The sequence below is a fragment of the Pseudorasbora parva genome, chromosome 3, assembly GCF_024679245.1.
Source record: "Pseudorasbora parva isolate DD20220531a chromosome 3, ASM2467924v1, whole genome shotgun sequence".
Classification (NCBI taxonomy): domain Eukaryota; kingdom Metazoa; phylum Chordata; class Actinopteri; order Cypriniformes; family Gobionidae; genus Pseudorasbora; species Pseudorasbora parva.
In genome coordinates, this window is record NC_090174.1 from 47900616 (window position 1) to 47921953 (window position 21338).

The following is a 21338-nucleotide window of genomic DNA, read 5'->3' on the forward strand; positions in this document are numbered from 1 at the left end:
ATGCCTTAATTGACTTTCTTTTCATATGCAGGTTAATAGTATCTGCTGTTGTGAAATGACCTGCTGATAAACAGAAAAATGGCAGTACTAAAGATCAAACCAGTCCACTTTTAAACAAAGCTCAAAATGTATTTTATTGTTTTTATTTAATAATGTATTTGATAGGGACAGATACCACCAACATAGATCATTTAAACTAAACAATCTCATGTCTGTATCACAGTGTATATAGCCAAAGGCTAATTTGCAACACTTTTCTCTAGAAGGGCCTTTATCAATCACAAACAATAAATACAAAAGAGTATCTAAAAACCGATTCATACATTAATAAAACTCAAACAATAATACTCTATAACTTCCAAACACACAATACAATCACAATATTATAAGTGAGTACAATTCTGATTTATCTTTAGTCATGTCTTAAGTCTGGAAGAAAATATTTTAAAGTCAGGAATAGTTTTTATAGCAGGTGGCAATAAATTCCAGCGCTTAGAGCTTCTAACAGAAAAAGCTGTCTGACCAAAACTAGTCCTGCAGTATGGAATTTTACAATCATGGTATGTATTGCTTATCTTTACTGCTGTTCAGTTTCTCCACAAATTTACTTAGCGGTTCAGGCGTTAAATGATTAATACAGTTATACAATAATTTAAAAAAACTAAACAAATCTATCAAAACTCATTAAATTATATTTCTTAAGAATAGCAGTGATGATATCGAATCAGTTCTTTGTCCATGATTTTAATTGCACTATTATATTATGAACTTATACTTCTAATTACAGTAGGAGCAGCCTGTGCTCATGGCTGTTACGCAATATGAAATATGAGAAAATACCATAGTGTGCATGTACAACAGCGCTGCCTGGTTTGGAATGTAATTTCTAATTAATCTAAAACAATTATGTTTACTTTGTATTGTTCTTGAAATGTTCTTTATATGTTTATCAAATTTAATCAATGAGAACACAAATATCACACAAGTCATTTGGTTGACAACCACATACATTTAATTGCTTCATTAAACAATTTAGGCCTTAAAACAAAAAGGAAAAATAAAACCATATATGTACGTACATTTTGAGCAACACAGGATCTACAACAGGAACATTATTATAAATTATTGTGAGTGCCTAAGATGACACTGATGTGGTAAGTAAAATTGACCAATCTTTAATCAAATTGATAGTTAACCAAATCAAGAAAGTGCACATTTCTTCACATGTATCTTGTTTTTTTGTTTTTGTTTTTAATGTTGAACAAGACATTGCAACAGCACTTTTTTTTCCCTCAATCACTACTTTAGGCCACTGTGGTGATCAAACGTAAATATATAGAGCTACTTTTTTTCTTCTTTTTTTTATTTATTTTTAACTTCATTCAAAATATACAAATGTTTTACAAAACTATGGCCAACCACTGAGGGGTGTGAACAAGAATCAAACACATTCAAAAGAACAATGCAGGAGGGAACTGTCTAGTGTAGAACACTGCAGTTAAAAAATATATCAGCTTAACGTTTAATAGTGGATGAAATACACAAGTCCATCATTGCCATCAAAACCAGTAAATAATACTAATATCCAGGACATTTTAGATGATATGTTCTGTGTATATACAATACAGTATATGATGGGTTCACAATCAGGTGAACTCATAGTGGAAGGTTCTAGCGATATACAGCTGCATAGATTCAACTTCAGGAAAGGTCCAAACAGGTAGTAAAACTATCACGCTCCTCAGCCAGTGCTTTGAATATGACCATGTTCGCATGTGAACTCAGGTTCTATACTGAATGTTGAACTGAATCTGGCTGTGGAGTGCAAGCTTTAACCTTCAGACCATTATGGAATAAACAAGGTAAGGCAGGTTTATAAGCTGTGTCAGCAGTTAAACATGATTCTAGGGCAGCGCTTGGAGGAAATACAAAAATGTGTGATAAAACTCTGCAAATAGAATCTATTAATTTCCAGGACAGGACAGTGCACAGCTTTTAATTCAAGCGCTGCAGTCTAATAAACACTTAAGTTGAACCTCTTAATGATAAATGTGTTGTTGGCAGGGTGCTGGGTTTTATTTGCTGAAGATATCATCTATTACCCCATTAAGTCTTCATTTAGAGCTTTTATGAAGACATTACAGAAGTATGCTGTAAATCTACAAAAGCAAAATGGTTGAATTTCAGATGATCGTGGTACTGCAAATAAATTATTTATACAACATGCAGTTCAGATAATATGTCAAATAAAGGTAGATCTTTATTTTTTTGTTTGCCTTTAACAAGGCAGAGGTGCAGGACGCATCTACAGATCAGCTGCCCCAAAAGGGACCTATTGCGAAATGAAGCTGCGTTGAAACTTATGATACATGTATCTTCATATTAAATGTTCTTGCATATATACCTTTTAAAACAATGGTTCACGTCATGTTTTAACATCCTGTTAAAAAAATACTTGCTGACAAAATCTGAAATCTATCCCCAAAATCCCTTTCTTTATTACTAAGAATTAAAAGAAAACAAAACAGCTCACATCTCTGTGGATGAGGTGTTAAAATAGTTTAACTATATCTGGGGTTGTCTCATATTTACAGAAAGTAGGCTAAATTAAAACGCTGTTTCTCCACCGGACTTTGTAAGGACACAGCATGGCTTTCTGTCAGAAGGCAGGTATTCTTGTGTTATCTGCATACGATTTCACTTTTTGAGAAGCATCCTGGCAAAGTCCTCATTGGACAGTGACTTGGTTTGCGTGTCCAGGCTTGCAGTTCCAGGTCCTCCATGCACTCCATCTGTCACTGTGGCATGTGGTGCAGAAACGGTCCCATTCTCCGCTTTGGCATCTGGAGCACTCTGACGGTACAGAGAGCGTGGCAGCAGAGAGATCTGAGTGCGTCCTTTTCCCCTTCTGAAAATAAAGAGTCGTGTTTAAAGAGAAAGAACTGATGGTTAAGTAAATCAGGATTGTAAAAGCTAAATTGGTAAACTGTAGGACATTAACCACAGAGGCTTTGTCAGAAAAGGAAAGGAAGTAAATTAAAAAAAAAAGGTTTAAAAACAACAATTTGTCCCCTTTTTTATATATATATATAAGAATATTATTATTAATATTAAATAACTGAAACAAAAATATTTTAAATCATATTTTAAATAATAATATTGTAATAATATTTGACTGTAACAGAATATTTAAAGGAGTAGTTCAGTTTAAAATTAAAATTATCCCATGATTTACTCCCTAAAGCACTTCAAATCCTAGGTGCATAACTGCATTCTTTCTGATGAACACAATCAGAGTTATATTAATAAATATCCTGATGTTTCTAAGCTTTATAATGACAGTGACAGGGCTCACATGTTTAAAGCTTAAGGCCTTCTGAAGTGAATCGATTGTTTTTTGTTAGAAAAATATCCATATTTAAACTTCAGCCAGAACACCTTCCCTATTCAGCTTATGGAAAAAAAGTGTAACTGATGCGTTGTATGCTGTAGGACGTAGCACAAGGGTTTTGAACTGTGAGAGGCGTTACACTTTTTTCGCAAGTTGAATGCAGAATGTGGTCTGGTGGAGGCTAGATATTTTAATTCATAAAGTTAAACATGGATATTTTACTAACAAAAACCCACTGATTTGCTTCAGAGGGCTTTTATTAGCTTCAAACTTGTGTGCCCGTCAAAGCATTATAAAGGCCTTTATTAACCCCCCGGAGCCGTCTGGAGTACGTTTATGATGAATGGATGGATGGATGGATGGACTTTTCTCTGCATCAATCTCTTGAGCCTTGTTCATTGGCATTATAAAGCTTGAAAGCATCAGGATATGTATTAATATAACTTTAAGGGTTGAGGGTGTCATTTTCATTTTAATGTGAAATACTACTTTAAGAAACTATTTATTTTAGGGAGAGCTTACAGCAACAGGTTTATAAGTGCTTCTCATTACAAAACTGGTAAAATGGTTGGCCAGTGTTCCCAAACGCATATTATCAGCATCCTAAACACAGCAGCTCAGTTTGCAGTAAATGCTGCTCCACAAAAACTCATCTCTGCAAGAGCTGTGAGAAAATGAAAATGCTACTTCACTCTGAAACACGCAGCGCACACATTTATTTAATTAAATTGCATCCGTTGTAATTTGATAATCACACAAAGCCATATCAGAATTTTCATTTTAATGCAATTAATTATTCAACTCTACAAGACAAGTTATATTTTTATAGATAAACAGGCAGCTGAAACTTTTTTCCTTACTCAGATTGAATATTACAAAAATAAACAACAACAGAAAAGTTTTCCTCTGGAGACATGGGGCTTTGTGAATGTTAGTATTTATGTTGAGAAAACGGTGGTCTTGACTACAAGCAGTAATCAAGTATCAAGTACTCACGCTCCCTGAGGTTGCCTTTGCATTGTCGCTCCCAGGATTCGACTAGGTGCCGCCTTATCTTCCATCTTCCTGCCTGGGGGGTTGCTAATAGCAACAGAGAGAGTGAAGTTCTCCAACATGGTGCCATCCATCTTTAGCACTGCCTGTGAGGCCTGTGCCTCATTCTCATATTCCACATACGCCAAACCCTACGGAGCACACATAAATTACTATGGAGAGAAAACAACCTATTCCCGTGGGTTTTGTACTTTTGGAGATGTAAAGTGTCTACAGGACTAGGAGTAATATATTCTGGCAACAACAGCTTCAAGATGACTACTTTCAGGTATACTGGAAGAGTCTTCCTATGTATTAATGTTGGTGACCGAGACCTACACACCTTGGGTTTGCCTGCACGGTTGGTGACCAGCCTGATGGCTTTGATTGTGCCGTGTTCTTTAAAGAGGCCCTCCAGTGTCTCTTTAGTGCAGGTGTACGGCAGGCCCGAGATAAAGATCTTGTGCTTCTCCAGTGATGTTTTATACTTAAAAACCTGCCAGGAAGACATTATTGTAATTCCAACCAGTGCTCACCAAAGGTAATACTAATTGTTCACTTCGACGTGTAAACACCAAACAACAGGTCAAAAATTCAGTAATATAGTCTAGATACCTTGAAATCCGGATTCTTATTCTTGTCCACGCAAGGAGACACATACATGGGCCGCCCTTCCACCTCCTGCCGGTCTAGTTTCAGTGCTTCAGGTACAGCTAGCCGGTCCTCAAACTGCACGTAGCAATAGCCTCTAAACACACCTTTTGGTGTATACACGAGCCGAACCTGTTGTACAGTCCCACAACCCTGAAACAATGTTCGCAGCTTGCCTTCAGGGTCTTCCAGATTAAAGGCCAAGTTACTGACAAACACACTATTTTCATCTTTGCGCTGCTCCTTTGACACATCCTGGGGATCTGCTTCAGGCGCTCTCTGTTGGTTCTTACGGAAACCAGGAGGCTCAGTTTTACGTGATAGTGGAGCTCGACGGCCAAACAGCCCGCTTTCTGTCTCCATGAGCTCCTCAGTGGCCGTGCTGCCAAAGTCCCCCTCCCCTCGGAGCCTCTTTGACGGCAGCTCTGCACACATTTAATACGTCAGTACAACCTAAAACAACCTAAACCACACTGTTAGCTTTAAAACGTGACATTTTGTTTATGAAAACAGATTTTTTTGTGTGCTTTTTTTACACTTAACGGTACTATAAATCTTAAAAAGCTCTCCATCCATACCTGCATCATCTCCCCATTCCTCCTCGCACTCGTCTTCAGCTTTCCGTTTATCCCCCGTTCTGTTTGCTTTCTGGCTCTTCTTTTGGCCTTTTTTATCTGCCTTGGCTTTCCTCCTTTGCTCTGCTTTTTCCTCCTCTTGTCTGGCTAGGAGAGCCTCTTTTTCAGCCACCTGCAGAAACAGCATACAGATGGCTCAAAAACCACTTTCCACAAGGTAAGCTTCCCGCCAGATGCCTCAAACATGATACATATGTACATATATCTGTTCGCTTAAATATTTGTGTTTTTTTTAATAGGAAATATTTTTAATAGGAAAAGGGCATAAATTAAATGTATGACAAATTTGGAGAAAATTCCAAAAAGGCTAGTTTTAGGACTGACTCTTGCTCTCTGCTCATTGACTCTGTTGAGTTTGGTCTCAGTTTTTTGGACTGCAACATCCCAGTCTTCCAGAGAGCCTGTGAGAGACAACACCCACATAAACACCCAATGCAGGACACCCACATAAACAGCAGTGTATATACGTGCATGAATTAAACTCACCCTCCACTCTTTCAAAGTTGAGCAGGACATCACACACATGCTCAGGGTAGTCTGATGTACACTGTACAGCTCTGTGGAGAGCCTTCCTGCAGTGAGCAGCATCTCCATATGACCTGATCAACAAGGATACATACAGAGTAAGAACAGTCTGTCTGCCTTCTGTCTGTGGCTTCAGGTTTTAGTACACATTATTCTGAAGACAACAAATGTTTGCCTTCATAAAATTACATTCAAATGTAATAACTTGCTCAATCTGTAAAATTGAATTGATTTATCTGCTGATGTAACCAAGGTCGCACAGCCAGGGAAAAAGGATATTAACCAATAATATTATTGCACACAACCAGCCCTTCCGATTCAGTCAAATCCTGATAGATAAACGTTATCTCCACATTATTCCTGAATACTCTGTTTCACTTAGAAATATAATACACAACTGAAGTCAAATGGGTTGTGAATGCAGCTTCATGATATCTGTAAAACACTCAAAGCCCCCGCCCTTTGTCGAACACAATTCTAAACTAGGATTTAAACTATTTTTAAACTAGGAATATTCATATAGTAATTGATACATCATTTTAAATACTTTTTAGTCATCCTGTGACCCACCCAAGTTAGCTGAGACCCTGGGTGAAAACCACTGCTTTGACAGATTACATAAATAGTGTGGTGTCCAAAAGTCTAAGACTTTACACATTTTCCCCCCTCAAAATATGTTTGTATTTTGGTTGTCCCTCCTTTGCTTTAATCACAGCACAGCACACTGCATGAATTCCACAAGATTTTGTAAAATCTGCTGATCATGTAATCCAGCATGACTTGAGAATGTTTCAAAAACGACCTTATGCTTCAACAGAAGCAAAATCATGACATTTTGCACAAACTGATTAAAATGACTGACCTTTCCAGGTTGTAATATTCCAGCCACATGTTGGCATATTTTGCATTCCCTTTTGTCATTATGCTGTCCCACAATTCACGGGCCTTCTGCATATTCTTACAGTGCAAGGCCTGTTTGGAGCAAACACACATAAGCAGCACTGTAACAATTGCAGATAGATTGTAGTCAGCAGAATTACATTAGTTAATGGAGGATGTATTGATGCAACATTGTAGTTTTTCCTCACCTCTACCTTTGCCCATATCTGCATTATTGTGCAGGACAGATCTCCACTTTCACTGAACCCTGAGAAGTGAGACAGTAGTTAAAAATGCCTAAAAGTCTGCTCTCATACCCCATACAATCAAACAAGATACTTACTCTCTTCTACATCCTGTTTCAGGTAATCAAGGGAGCGTGCAAAAGCTGCCCGCAGCTCATCCAACTCCCTGCTCCACTCTGCAACGATCAACAAACCCATCAATAAAATAAAATCAAAATTCACCAGATTCACTCATCTGATATCAGCTGTGACTGTGGACAAAAACTTGAGAATGTAAAAATAAATCAGTAATATGGCAGAAAAGAAAAGTATATGCACTTGCCTTTGCTGAAATCAACACGTCTCCTCAAGTAGTCCAGATAAGATTGCCAGATTTCTACATAATCAGTTGCCTGGATGAATCCTGCATTTAGGGCCTTTTCAAACACATCTAAGGACATAATGCATGTAACTGTCAATTTTGTCATTCATGAATCAATTCAACATTACAGTGTTCCCACACTTTATGTCCAATGAATTCCCATTACTCTTGATTTCATTGAGATGGCACACAAACATATATTATTTTATATTTAGAGCTGAGCATAATCTGAAAAAGTTATATTCAGTAGGCAGGGGTACAGACTAAGATTTTTCGCTAGGAGCACAGTGGCCCAGAAATTAAAATTTTAGGGGCGCACACCATACATGAACTTGCTAATTTCTGTATTACTAATAAATACTCAAAGAATGATAAAATCTCGAGCCAATAGTGTTTCGAGTACGAGATGTGACGGAGCATGTGATTTGTTGAATTCCGTGAACAAATACGCCCTTTACTGACTGAGATACTTTTGAGTCTGAACAAGAGATCTATTTCATGAGCTAATTAAATTAAATTGTACATGTCGTTCGTGAAGTTAACATAATAAACCAGTTGTTGAACGATACTGATAGCGAACAGGTAGAGCTCGGCTTGTGTAGTCTGGCATATTTGCAGCAATAAATGTACACTTTCCCATTGTAATGAAAACAGTGTAATAACACAAGCTGATGGTTAAATGATTACTGTCAGGGCTGTCAAATTTACTGGTCGAACATGTGCAACTGGATGTAAAATTTGGTTGCACACCATAATTTTGATAGCAAAATGCTACCATTTGGTGGCAGTCTCGAGCCCTGCTAGGAACCGAAATTCAGAACCTCTAAGGGACAATTTTCCCATGTCGGTAATTTTTTTGTTTTTTTTTAATCCTGTTAATTCTTTCCCATGTTTAGTTAGCAGAGCCAGACAGTAATGGAGTACATTTACTTGAGTACAGTACTGAAGAACAATTTTGAGGGATCTGTACTTTACTCGAGTATAATTTTTGGGGAGTACTCATGACTTTACTCAAGTACATTTGAGAGCCAAATATTGTACTCTTTACTCCAATACATTTCTATCCATAAAAGTAAGTACTCGTTACTTCTAAAAAAAAAAAACATTTAAAAAAAAAAAAAAAAAAAAAGGAAAACAGCAATTTCTCGAAAACCCTCCATTAGTTGTTTCTAGGGGTGTCCCCGACTAAGGATTTACACATTCAAATCAATTTTCTAATCTCTCTATGGTCGATCAAATGTCGAATCATCTGTGTGTGTAAACCATAGACTGAAAAAAAAAAAAAAAAAAAACGGTATAAACGGGTTGGGAAAGGCAGGACACTAGTCAGTAGGAGGCTAAGACTATTTTTATTTTACTTTACACACGGCACACAGACACCACTTTTAATAAAGTGATCAAAACTACACTACATTCGTAAATTAACCATTCTCTCATAACATTTAAAAGCCGCGATCGAAACACAGAACATCACACAAATATATAAAAGAACATTTTGATAAATAAGCCTAAAAAAATACCTGCCTAGAGAGGAAAAGAACACTTTGAGTGCGTTTATATGCACGTTCTTAAGCCGATTGTGCCTGAAGGGGGACGCACACCGGACTGAAGCTCACCGCCGTGTCTCAGGTAACGTTATCTCACTTTAGGCAGACGTGAACATTATATACGCGCGAGCTCAAATTTGAATCGACTTCTGACAGAAGAGCTGCACGATGAGTGTATCTTGTGTCTAAACCCCACGCCAAAATGAGTGTTCCGGTTTTATTAATGGTACTAATTTATTAATATTATTTGAAATATTACAAAAAAAAATTAAAATAAACACTAGCAATTTCTCAATTAATAGTTTGTGCACTAATGTTAAATGCAATTACTCTTGCTATTTGTGTTTAGGCTGTAATGTGGCGTAGGTGCTATTTTTATATAGTTTAACATTCATCAGCCTTAATAAATAAAACCATTCTCCAAGTTATTAACATAAACATTTTTCATAATTCCATGTAGGACGTTTCTGTACATAAATGTAAGCACTGTGGCAGTAGTAATACAATATTAAGGAAATGTACTCTTGTACTCAGGTACTTTTAAAAACATGTACTTCAGTACTTTTACTTAAGTAGACATCTAACTGCTGTATATTTACTTGTACTCGAGTAAAATTTAGCAAGGTTCTCTGTACTTTTACTCAGTTTTACCACTAAAGTAGCTTAGAAATTCAACCATTATAGCATACATGTCTACTTTTAAAGTAACTACAATGTACAGCTACACAATTAATAGAGATTGTGCAAAAGGCTCAAGTGATGTGGATCGGGCCAGAGCATGTACAGCGAGTGTTCGCTCAGACCACGCCCCTTTTCAAACATGTTGTAACATGTCCTGGCTTGCAGAGAACGTGTCAGTTTAGTTTCACTTTATAAGTTAAGCTTCAGGTTGTGTTCGTGTGCGTCAGTGACAACAAGTAAGTTATAATTATATCACATATATAGATAAGTTAATATAAGTAATTTATGGTTGAGTTTTACAGTCAGTGACAGCCTTTATCTCTGTTGTACTGTATGTGTAGCTTGTATGCTATTTTGTATTGTAGTTTTCATTTCAGGATATGTTTAGCACTGTTGATTTAAGTAGCTAGGGAGAGTTATTAGCCTCAATTGTGCTTATGATAGTAAATATCTATGTTTATTCCTTTCCTTTAGAACCATACTTACACTGTAAAGCACCAAAGAGAATAGTGCCTGTGCATCTGTACATAAATTATATATATTAAACCCTTCAATGAATATCCCTGCCTTCCGTGTCCTGACTAGACACCCCATATTGGTGACAAATTTCCATAACCAGTAGAGCCCCATTACAATTTATGGTCCTTCGAGCCGGATAGAGTCAATGATATGGCAACCAGAAAAGAAGGAATCAGCCTACCTGTTTCACCTGTGCGCCCCAAACGCTCAGTGCAACGCCCAAGATATCTGGATGATTTTTTAGTTGAATATACAGATCAGAATAGCTTAGCACAGATGCACAGGCACGAAGAGGAGAGGGAGCTACTCAGTCCTGTTAAAAGCATATCTTCAATGCCACCAATGCAGAATGCAAATGAAGCCATTGTTCATCAGGTTTTGGAGACAGCGCGGCAACAGAGTGAAACGGCCAAGAAACAAACAGAGCTTTTGGAGCTTCTCCTGCAGCACCATTCCCCTCAGACCTCAGCTCAGTGGTCAAGGAGGTCATCACGGCATCAGACCCCAGTACGGCAACTCCATACAGACAGAGGAGGTGAGCCACAGCCTTTCCCAGTCCTTACTCCTCCTCACCACCATAGAACTGAGGATCACCCAAGTGTAGCTGCAGAGTTAACCCACCAGCTAGAACAAGTGACACTTCCTCCACCTCTCAGCCGAGTCATTCAGCCCCCTCCGCCCACGCTCGATCCACGCTATGATGTTCAAGCTATCAAGCAAGAAACTGAACATGAACCACCCAAAAGGCCATCCCAGGGCCTACAGCAGTCAGCAGGTGCCTCATCACATGGCTCACTCTCATCCTACCCCATATCAGGTAATTGTAAGCCCAACGCAGCCACACTCGGCAGCCAACATGAGAAAGTTAGGGAATCTCAGTTGGGAAATCCACATCTGGTGCCACCTGAGCCTCAAATCTATCTTCCACATGTTGCCCCTCCCAGATCGCTGCATGTGAATCCAGCTCTCGAACAGATTAGGCCTTCACCTGTGCACCAGTCGATACATCAGCCTCCTTATGTACCCCAATCCTTCTACCAAGGTAACCCAGCCATGTTGGCCCATTATCCCTCCTATGGGTATCAGTATGCACCCCCCAATATAGAAGGCCCAACATTTCCTGACTTCACCAAGGAGGATAGAGCTCAATATGTGGAGCTACGCCTTTCCCTTAGCACACTCCTTCATCCTTCTCAGTCCGAGCACTACAAGTATGCAATCTTGCTGAAGCATGTCAAGGTGCCACCTGCACATCGCCTTGTGCTAGCTCATGCAGAATCTAATATGCCCTACTCTGAAGCTCTGAAATCACTGGATGAACGCTACGGACGACCATATCAGTTTGTGCTGAAGGAGATAGAGGACATGGAACGCCTACCCCCCATCCGTGATGATAGAGCTCTTGATGAGTTCTCCATCAGAGTGCAGTCGCTTGTTGGGATGCTGAAAGCTCTCAGAGACGAAGGCCATGAGGAACTCCACTGCGGATCCAATGTGAAGCGCCTTCTAAGCAGGCTGCCCAAGCACCAGCAAGACAGATTTCGTCGTCAACAGTATAGGAAGGACCCGGATAAGCTGAAGCTAACGCTCACTGACTTTTCAGAGTGGCTGAAGGCAGAGGTCAGATGCCTGGACATTGAGCCTTCACTTCAAACTCACAGTGAGAAGGATAAGAGAGAATTCAAGCAGCAGAAATCCAAGGTTAAGATTACTACTGTTATGCATGGGACAGGTAATTCCAGTAACCATCCATTCGACACACCCTCCCAAGCAGCTCATTCTAACCGGATCCAAGGAAAGGGTAAGATATACTGCCCTTACTGCGAGGCAGAACACTACCTCAGCCAATGTGAGAGTTTCGCTAAGCTTACTAAAGCAGAGATGGTGGACTGGATTAAAGTCAAGAGAAGGTGCTGGAGATGCGGACGATCTCACCTAGCTTCTGCCTGTGACCTCAAGAAGCCGTGTCGCTTTTGTAAGTCGAAACACCTTTCCATTCTTCACGAGGTCAACCAGAGGAGTGAGAATGAGCCTACCATCACATCGACAGCAGAGACTCACTACCTGGATCAGCCAAATAGATATAGCCATGTGCTATTAAAGATTGTCAGAGTCAATTTGCGATACCAGGATAAAGTGCTGGACACGTATGCAGTTCTGGATGATGGCTCTGAGAGAACCATCCTGCTTTCGTCTGCAGCACGCCGTCTGGGAGTACAGGGTCAAGCAGAAGACCTCACACTCCGTACTATCCGACAAGACATCAAGATACTGTCAGGCTCACGTGTGTCTTTTACGATCACTCCAGCTTCCCAACCAACAAAGAGGTTCTCCATTCAAGGCGCATTCACAGGTGAACACCTAGGCCTCTCACAGTACAGCTACCCGGTTACCCAGCTCCAGAGAAGATATCGACATCTACGAGGTCTGGCAATCCCAGCTATCGATGGAGCACAACCAACCCTCCTGATTGGATCGGATAATGCTGATCTGATCGTTCCGATTGAGCCAGTGCAGCTCGGTCCCCCTGGTGGTCCTGCAGCAGTCAAGACTAAGCTCGGATGGACACTTCAGGGTCCAGCAAAATACTTACAGCAACAGCTTCCCTCCACACGGTGCTTGTTCACCACAGTTTCCTCCCCTTCTGTTGAGCTGTTCAGTCAAGTTGAACGGTTGTGGCAGTTAGATACACTGCCTTTCAAAAGTGAGAGATTGGTGACTAGATCGAGGCAGGACAAGTACTCAGTGGACCTTTTAGAGTCTGAGACCATTCGTGTAGAGGTAAATGGAGTGCATCGGTACGCTACACCCCTTCTACGAGTCCCAAACATGCCCAAGCTGCAAGTTTCAAAGGAAGTTGTGATGAAGAACCTGCGAAACACAGAGAAGAGGTTAGTACAAGACCCACTGCGTGCATCTACCTATCAGGAAGAGATCAAGAAACTGGAGATTGCTGGGTACGTCACCAAGATTGACTCCTGCGAGGCGGACTCATCAGAGGAGTCGTGGTTTCTGCCTCACCACATGGTCAGACATAATGGAAAGGAACGGATTGTCTTCAACTGCAGCTTCCAGCTTGGCAGACAAAGTCTGAATGATTACTTACTTCCTGGTCCAGCCTTAGGTCCCTCACTCCTTGGAGTCCTCCTGCGCTTCAGAGAGCATCGAGTCGCAGTAAGTGGAGACATTAAAGGGATGTTTCACCAGGTCCGCCTGCTGGATAGAGACAAGCCCTTGTTGAGGTTCCTTTGGAGAGATCTAAAGACTGACAAACAACCATCAGTTTACCAGTGGGAGGTCCTGCCATTCGGGACGACGTGCAGTCCCTGCTGCGCGATCTTCGCTTTTCAGAAACACGTCACTGAGACAAGTCAACCAGGGGAAAATGTCCACCACAGTGTAGAACAGTGTTTCTATGTCGATAATTGCCTGCAGAGTCTACCCACCGTAGTAGAAGCCAGGAACCTTGTGACGAGACTTAGGACCCTTCTAGCTGCAGGTGGCTTCGATATTCGTCAGTGGGCCAGTAACCAGCCAGAGGTGATTCGCAACCTTCCTAAGGAGGCCAAGTCTGACAGCAGCGAAAGATGGGTTTCTCAGACGCATGGTGAAGCTCAAGAGATGACTCTAGGACTCAGTTGGCACTTCATGCAGGACACACTCCATTACAGGCATCACCCAGTTGCCCCAAGCAAGACGACCATGCGAAATATCTATAAGATATTAGCGAGCCAGTATGATCCCCTAGGTCATATCCTGCCCTTCACCACAAGGGCCAAAGTTTTGGTCCAGAGACTGTGGACCAAAGACCGTGACTGGGATGACCCAAACTTACCGGTCGACCTCCTGCAAGCTTGGACTACATGGGAAGAAGAGCTCCCTCAGCTCCCGATGGTCAGTCTCTCCCGGAGTTACTTCCCTCTGGCTGTGGATGTAAGTGCCATCACCCTCGAACTTCACGTCTTTTGTGATGCGTCAGAGTCTGCTTATGGGTCAGTTGCTTACCTACGAGGTGAGGATCCTCATGGCCAAGTCCAAGTAGCTTTTGTGCTGGCACGCTCAAGAGTGGCACCGAAGAAACAACAGTCAATGCCACGCCTTGAGCTCTGTGCCGCCCTTACCGGAGCTCAGCTTGCCCAGATGATCCAGAGAGAGCTCACCCTTCAGTTGAGAGACACAGTGTTGTGGTCTGACTCCACCACAGTACTTACCTGGATACAGTCAGAGTCCTGCAGATACAAGGTGTTTGTAGGGACTCGTGTATCTGAGATTCAGGAGCTGACGGATCACCGGTCATGGAGGTATGTGGACACACAGAATAACCCTGCCGACGCTATCACCAGAGGGATGACACTCTCCAACCTAGCCAAGCCAAATCAATTCAGCCAAGGTCCTGCCTTCCTTCAGCTACCACGTGAGAGTTGGCCAGCCACAACTTTTTTCGTGGAGGTCCAAGATGAGACAGAAATGAAGAAGTCTGCGTTCTGTGGCATTATGTCAGTCATTACTGCTTCAGAGATCCCAGCCGCGGAAGACCACTCTACCTTTGAAGATCTCCTTGAGGCAACGACTAGGTCACTGCATGGGGCGGCCTCCCAGTCAAGCGCCCTCAGTGCAGATGACTATGCAGAAGCAGAACTCAGAATCCTTCAGAGAGCACAGTATGATAGCTTTCCAGACGAAGTCAAGTGCTTAAAAACAGGGAAAGCACTTCCATCCAGCAGTCGGCTCTTGTCACTTGCTCCAGAGTACGACGTCTCTAGGGGCCTTATACGAGTAGGTGGTAGATTGCGCCGTTCTACCAGTCTGGAAGAAGATGTCGTACACCCAATTGTGCTAGAACCTAAGCACCATATTACCAAACTTATCATACGACAGTATGACAACAAGTTACTCCATTCTGGATCTGAGAGGGTCTTTGCAGAGCTCCGACGCAAGTTTTGGATCCTCCAAGGCCGCGAAGCTGTGCGTCGTCATCAGAGATCCTGCCCGGAGTGCCAGAAATGGAGAGCAAAGCCAGTTATTCCCAAGATGGCAGATTTGCCCCCTTGTCGTCTCCGCCTCCTGAAGCCTCCATTTTATTCAACAGGAGTAGATTGCTTTGGTCCGTTCCAGGTCAAGCGAGGTCGGAGTACCGAAAAGAGATGGGGAATAGTTTTTAAGTGTATGACCACCAGGTGTATTCACTTGGAGGTGCTGCCCAACATGGATACCGACTCGTTCCTTATGTCACTCAGAAGGTTCATCGCTAGACGGGGAACTCCCTTCGAGCTTCTCTCTGACTGTGGGACCAACTTCCGTGGAGGGGAGTGTGAGCTCAGAGCAAGTTTTGAGGTCATGTGCAAAGAGCTGCAGACCAAGTTGTCTAAGCACCAGATCCGTTTCCAGTTTAACCCCCCAAATGCACCTCACTTTGGTGGAGCCTGGGAGCGGGAAGTTAGATCCATTAAGGCTGCGCTCTACGTTACTCTTGGAGCACAGACAGTGACCGAAGAAGTCTTGCAGACAGTTCTGATTGAGGTAGAGGGAATCCTCAACTCCAAGCCGCTGGGCTATGTGTCGACAGATGTAGCCGATGTGGATCCCGTAACCCCTAACTACCTCCTCATGGGGCGGCCTGACTCTTCACTTCCTCAAGTGGTGTACCCTGAGTCTGAGATTCTCAGTCGGAGAAGATGGCGGCACAGTCAGGTGTTAGCTGACCAGTTTTGGACCCATTTCATACGGAACTACTTACCTTTCTTGCAGTCAAGGCAGAAATGGGTAAAGGATACAGAGAACCTCACTGTTGGTACAGTGGTGATGGTAATTGACCAAAGGTTACCTCGTGCGTTGTGGCCTGTGGGAAGAGTCACCAAGACCATTAGGAGTGTTGATGGTAAAGTTAGGACTGCTGAGGTGCAGGTGGACAAGAGGACCTACACCAGACCAGTGGCCAAGCTCATTGAGCTGCCGGCCATCCCGGATGATGTCTCGACAACAGTTCCGGTGGAGAGTTGAGCCTTTCTAGAAGATAATTCACATCGTGAATTATGGGGCGGCTGTGCAAAAGGCTCAAGTGATGTGGATCGGGCCAGAGCATGTACAGCGAGTGTTCGCTCAGACCACGCCCCTTTTCAAACATGTTGTAACATGTCCTGGCTTGCAGAGAACGTGTCAGTTTAGTTTCACTTTATAAGTTAAGCTTCAGGTTGTGTTCGTGTGCGTCAGTGACAACAAGTAAGTTATAATTATATCACATATATAGATAAGTTAATATAAGTAATTTATGGTTGAGTTTTACAGTCAGTGACAGCCTTTATCTCTGTTGTACTGTATGTGTAGCTTGTATGCTATTTTGTATTGTAGTTTTCATTTCAGGATATGTTTAGCACTGTTGATTTAAGTAGCTAGGGAGAGTTATTAGCCTCAATTGTGCTTATGATAGTAAATATCTATGTTTATTCCTTTCCTTTAGAACCATACTTACACTGTAAAGCACCAAAGAGAATAGTGCCTGTGCATCTGTACATAAATTATATATATTAAACCCTTCAATGAATATCCCTGCCTTCCGTGTCCTGACTAGACACCCCATATTGGTGACAAATTTCCATAACCAGTAGAGCCCCATTACAGAGATGGTATAACTAATTCACACACACTCATTAATGAATTCAAATAAATGTAAATATAGGCCTACTGTGCTAATTTATCTGTATCTGATGTACAACAAATATGAAATGATGAAAAAACAACAGAAATATGAAATGTTAACTTACAAACCATAGACAATAACTGCTGAAAGTGAGCTTTTTCCTTCAAGTATAAAAAAAAATTAAATGCACTTCCTGTCACATTTGATGACACAGAATTGATTGAAAGTACCCGTCACTGTCTGATGCTCTGTCCCATGCCGCTCTAGAGCCAAAAGATAGCTCTTCCACAGGCCCATGGTCCAGGGACAGTTCCTGACGGCTCTCTCGTGAACAGATAACACTAGATCTTTTATTTTCAGCTGACGATCCTAAGGTAGAACAGAAAAAAACAACAATTACGAGCAGCCATAAAACATATTTTTTTTGTTTTTTTGTAGTAAGCGTAGCAAGCAGGTGTGTGACCAAGCCAATATCCACCAAGAGCAGCTATTTGACTCGAATATTTCAATCTTACATACACTTCCTTTAATAACAGATTAGATGGATTAAATGGGTAAAAACATCAGAAATAAGCCTTGTTTTTCAAAACAAATGCAGAGGAAATCAGAAAAACTATACACTTGTTCTAGACACATGACTGTACCTACAGGTTGCATGCCTGATTTTTCCACCTATAAAGAATTGTCATAATACTACCAAAATTCAGCTTAATGGAACAATATAAAACCAAGATATGAATAAAGCATTGCTTGTAAAATGTACAGAAAAGGTCTCCAGCCTTTTTACCACCAAACCAAAGCCACTGAATATGCTTCTGGAAGAGCAGGTGGTGTGTGTGATGAGTGTCTGTAATGATCATGATTCCCTATCCAACCCAACGCTGCTGTTCTCCTGCCAACCCATTAACAACCACCTCTGCTGCTCAAAGATTATGTGCATAAAGCTAAATGAGATGTTCAGCAGGGAATCACTCCTCCATTGTAAAAGAGTTTAATCTACATCCAAGATAAATCTGTGGGAAATTGCCTTAAATCAGTAATCATTCAGTAAAATGCAATAATGGCTTTACAAACGGGAGAGATGAATAAAATCCCAGCTTTGCGCCCACTACGCCAACTCAACATCTGCTCACTGCTCTTTTAAACATTTGTTTCATCAAGGACTGAATGAGGATATATGAAGACAGCAACGTTCTTTGAAGCACATAATACTTCTCCACAGACAAAACTATAGCTGAATAGGTGGTGCATGGATATTAGTAAGAAAGAAACTATGGAAACGGATCTAACACTCGTTCAGTGGTGCACGCCATTGGTTATGCAGGACGCTATAAATACAATACAGTACTTAGCAAACCAAGTAATAACCCCCTATATCCATTAGGCAAAGCAGCTCTGTGACTCACAGTGTGAGGTGCATATAATTTAGTTAAATAACATCTCAATTTAATCACCTAAGAGAGTACAAGTGTGGAGGCTTGATTTAATTACTTCACACATCTATAGCTGCCAAGAATTCAACCGCCTGAACGGGTTCTACTGACACACTCCAGCCTGTAGACCTTTAACGCAGAAGTTCATGAAGTTAAGTCGCTGAATCAAAAACCTATCCTCCCTCCCTCCCTCCATCTGGGGAGGTGCTGGCTCTCTAATGTGTTCTCAGCTGCAGCTACACTGTTGCGCATTTCTAGCTTGTGCATCTCATTACCATCCCATTAAAGCAATTAATATGTTCCTGAATAAACAGAGGGAGGTGTGGGCCTAGCACATGTGCAGATGCACATTCATTTTGTGAGCCGTGGCTGCTGGGTAAAAGAGTAGGGGTGGGCGATATCTCGATATTTAAAATATATCGAGATATTTTTTCAACTCGATATGGATTTGGACATATCGTATATATCGATATATTGTTTATTTTTAATTCTGATTCCGCCACTCTGCTTGTTTGCCTTCTCTGTGCTGTGCTCGCTCCCGCTCGCGCGCCTCCCGCCTCTTGCTTTTGTTCCCCCTCCCCTCGCGTGTCGTCTCATTGAACACGGCTGCTTCCACAACCAGGTGAGGATTAGTTATCATGTTGACAAGCGCGCGCGTTGTTCGTTATCATATTATCATATTATCATATAGCCTACCTTCTGACATTCATATTTCCTTCTGTAACTGGAAAAGAAGTGAAATTCAGCTCATGTGTAGCCTGCATGATGAGTTTGAATTTTGTCAAACTCATGACAAACATCACTGTTTGAACTTTGATACAAAATCAGTTTGTTTATATCTCAGTCATGCCCCCATCTTTCTGCAAAATGCTTACTGTTTACTTTAAGTGTAAAAAAGGGAGTCTTTGATTCATCTTTTGAAAGCATGAAATAAATGAAAAGGAAATATTATTTATTTTCTTTTACAGTTAAATTATTATTATTTATGTAATCAGGGAGTTTTTTTTAATGTTGCAAAAGCAATTTGTTCCTACATGAACTGACTACCTCTTTGCACTTCAATAATAAAAAAAAGAATTTGTGGTATTTGGCATATTTGTTTTTGCTGTAGTTTTTAGGGGGTTATTTTTCCTGTAAAGATATCGAGATATATATCGTATATCGAGATATAGCAAAATATATCGAGATATATTTTTTGCTCCATATCGCCCAGCCCTATAAAAGAGAGTCACTTACCAGATATGTGGTGTATTTGATCCACAGGTCTGGCACAAGGCAGTTCTCCGCCAGCGCTCGCTCAAATATAATCTGGACACGGGCCGGATCCCCTTCCTTCATCTCAAAATCTATGTACGACTGATACTCTGCCAGCTTTGGAGTTTCAGAGACCAGCTAGAACAAAAAGAACAGCATTAGAAAGCACAAAAGAGAAACAACATTTTTTGAATTTAACAACAAACAAAAACAGCTATACAGCGAAATTATATGTGTTTCAATGAAAAGAGTGCAAGAGCACTTAACTGATTATTGTAGATTATAATTAATGACTGGGTACTTTAATTTAAAATAAGTGCAGTGTAATTCAGTTCACAATTAAAAATCGCTTCTACTTCTGGGAGCGTGGCACATTCTCCACTATCTATGGCAACGACACTAGTTAGGTTTAATTTGTTTTCGGATACATTTTTCTTGTGACTTAAGTGAATTATTTTTTATACACCATATAAATAACAGCATCCACATGTTAATGCTTCACTGCTATACAGGTTGAGGTCTACAAGCTTGACTACAAGCTTTAAAAGACAACATTAGCTACACGTAGCCATTTTGTTTCTATAATGTGCCAAACAGAAAAACAGGATTTTCAAAGTAGGAAAAAAGGTAAAGCAAGACTTGATTTTGTCTATTGGGAATCAATTTAAATAGTAAAAAGTGTTCAGGTTTTGCAGTCAATTGTGGAAGACTGCCACCAACACCAATTTGGTTAAGCAGCCTTAGTGATGTCAGCCAAAAAGAAAGTTGTTTCAGAGATGATTTAAGCCTTTAATGTTTGATGAAAGACTAAGAAGAAAACAAGAAATTAGAAAACAAAAAAGACCAGTAATGTGTAATAAGGAAGTAAAAAATGAGATTTCACATTGACTTCTCCTGAATGGGTGAAAGTATAGCATTGATGAGCATATGTTTGTGGACAAAGAGCTTTCATTACCACAGATGTTTTATTCATTCAGATTCTCTAAATGACACTTGTAAAGACTGATTTTGGCAGTAAGCAGGATACTGCTATAAAAGATTTTAAAATCAGAATCACCTTTACTGTCACATCTGCTACCAGAGACAACATTTAGCATTAAATTATCATGTAGAATCAGAAAACCAAAGAATCTCTACAGCAGTGAGGAAGGCATAGTTACCAAAGCCTCCTCATAAGGTTTGCATTTCTCCATCTGTTGCAGGGCACGTCTGTACTGATGTGTGACTGTCTCAGGTACACCATTATCTGCCCAGTCCGAGTACTCCGCGTATGTTCCCTCCATATCTACACAATACAATATTAACAAATAAAGATGGGGGGGCATAGAAATATTTGATCTTTTAAAAACTAAAATCTTTAAAAAAAGTTTCACTACTGCTGGAACACACAGTCTGTTCTGTTCCAAAGACACTTTGAAACACTTTATGTTACTACTAAATTTCTCACCTATGTCATCACTACAAGGTCATTTTATGACATAGAAAAGGGGCTATAGGGACATGAGCCGAGCTGAACGAAAGCCTAGTCTGTGATCTGGCTCTCTCAGC

At 40.8% G+C, this 21338-nt stretch overlaps 1 protein-coding gene across 1 annotated transcript in view; it reads right to left on the reverse strand.

The window, feature by feature from the left end:
• Nucleotides 1–127: 127 nt before the first annotated feature.
• Nucleotides 128–21338, reverse strand: part of sart3 (spliceosome associated factor 3, U4/U6 recycling protein) — a 28333-nt gene continuing 7122 nt past the window's right edge. Inside the window, exons 6-19 of the mRNA XM_067439280.1 lie at nucleotides 20951–21075; nucleotides 19773–19928; nucleotides 17334–17472; nucleotides 7681–7788; nucleotides 7457–7534; nucleotides 7323–7381; nucleotides 7097–7206; nucleotides 6196–6308; nucleotides 6034–6110; nucleotides 5653–5821; nucleotides 5039–5499; nucleotides 4767–4919; nucleotides 4388–4575; nucleotides 128–2908 (exon numbers count right to left, since the gene is read on the reverse strand). Coding sequence (XP_067295381.1) covers nucleotides 2698–2908; nucleotides 4388–4575; nucleotides 4767–4919; nucleotides 5039–5499; nucleotides 5653–5821; nucleotides 6034–6110; nucleotides 6196–6308; nucleotides 7097–7206; nucleotides 7323–7381; nucleotides 7457–7534; nucleotides 7681–7788; nucleotides 17334–17472; nucleotides 19773–19928; nucleotides 20951–21075 — 2147 coding nt within the window. The 3' untranslated portion in view covers nucleotides 128–2697. The remainder of the gene's footprint in view (nucleotides 2909–4387; nucleotides 4576–4766; nucleotides 4920–5038; nucleotides 5500–5652; nucleotides 5822–6033; nucleotides 6111–6195; nucleotides 6309–7096; nucleotides 7207–7322; nucleotides 7382–7456; nucleotides 7535–7680; nucleotides 7789–17333; nucleotides 17473–19772; nucleotides 19929–20950; nucleotides 21076–21338) is intronic.